We start from the raw sequence: 1452 nt of genomic DNA, 5'->3' as shown, positions 1-1452 counted from the left end.
AAAAACACACAAATTCACCTTAACATATAATTATAATGCGGAAAAATGACTCCTTTAAGCATTTTATAAGAGTATCAAAGATTATTTCAAGTTGAAAGATTTGAATTTCAGTCATAAACTTTATTTTGGATGTCAAGACTTTAGAAAGTGAGCAGAACAAGCCCTCAGACCGAACCCTGGACTGAAAAAACGTGTTGATAAATCAATTTACAGAGATGTAGAAAATATTCATGACTCATATAATTCATTTATAAAAGAAAAAATGCATCACAGTCACTGATTGTGACTTCTCAGATCTGAAGAGGTGGTGGTTTTCTCTTTTTCACATCATTGTTATTTCAATATCTTTGGGTTCTTGTGTGTTGGTCGAAAATATATGCATAATTTTAATATATGGCATTTTCTAGACTATTTTCTGACATTTTATACAGACACACAGCTTATTGATAGTCCTTACTCATAGAAGTCATTTTCTCTAGTCAAAAAAAGTCCACAGACACATAAATAAATACAGATTTAAACAGTGTGTAGTGATAAGTGTCTCCAGAGGACTGACCTTGATGTGTCTGTTCATGGCAGTGGACTGTGCAGCTCTGACCAGACCCTCCAGCTCGGCACCGCTGTAGTTCTTCGTCTCCACCGCCAGCTCCTTAATGTCGACGTCAGTGCCCAGCAGTTCGTACTGACGCATCTTTGCTGTGTGGATGTTGAGGATCTGTATGCGGCCCTTTTCATCCGGTAACCCTGGAAGCAGAGAGGGAGACACTCAGCAACTCACAACATAATAATCTAGACTGATCAAAAGCACCACAGGTAGGTGGAAAAATATGTATTTTTTTATTATTTTCTGTCCCTTTAACAAGAGTGTGAAAACTAATTAGTGTGTTCCTCTCTTCTTACCAATCTCCATCTTCACCTCCAGTCTTCCAGGTCTCAACAAGGCCTCATCGATCAGGTCAGGCCTGTTGGTCATACCTGAGGCCGGGACAGATGGACAGATAGTGGACAGGATTAATGACGGAGATGAGCTGGAGCGCAGGTGTTCAAGGATGACATTGGAGAGTTTGTGAGTTTGTACTACTTGATGGAAAAGGAGAGAGAAAGTGTGTGGTTTTGTGTCTGAGCACCTATGACCAGGATGTTGTTGAGCTGCTCCACTCCGTCGATCTTGGACAGCAGTTGGTTGACGACGGTGTCGTGGACTCCCGTGCTGCCGGCCATGCTGCCACGCTGTTTACAGATCGCGTCAATCTCATCAAATATGATGATGTGAAGGCCGCTGTTTGCACCGAGCTGTGCAGCAGAGATGGGAAGAAAATCAAAGAGAAATAAAGGTGTTAATTAATTTGACAAGATGATGTAAAAATGTATTTATGTGTGTGTATAAATGTGATAGAAATAGATAGATAGAAATAAAATGATGATTCAAGTTCTTAACATCTTTTTTAAACA

General features: G+C 39.9%; 1 protein-coding gene across 1 annotated transcript; it reads right to left on the bottom strand.

Annotated features, from left to right (window-relative positions):
- Positions 1-556: 556 nt before the first annotated feature.
- Positions 557-1293, bottom strand: LOC121964055 (vesicle-fusing ATPase-like; the record flags this gene model as incomplete). Its single annotated transcript, XM_042514284.1, has 3 exons — positions 557-744; positions 901-975; positions 1128-1293. Coding segments are annotated over 3 exons (429 nt in total), but the record flags the coding sequence as incomplete, so codon positions are not given.
- Between the last annotated feature and the right edge of the window lie 159 nt (positions 1294-1452).

Source organism: Plectropomus leopardus, unplaced genomic scaffold (genome assembly GCF_008729295.1).
Source record: "Plectropomus leopardus isolate mb unplaced genomic scaffold, YSFRI_Pleo_2.0 unplaced_scaffold13837, whole genome shotgun sequence".
Taxonomy (NCBI): Eukaryota; Metazoa; Chordata; class Actinopteri; order Perciformes; family Serranidae; genus Plectropomus; species Plectropomus leopardus.
This window is presented reverse-complemented; position numbering and strand designations above follow the sequence as displayed.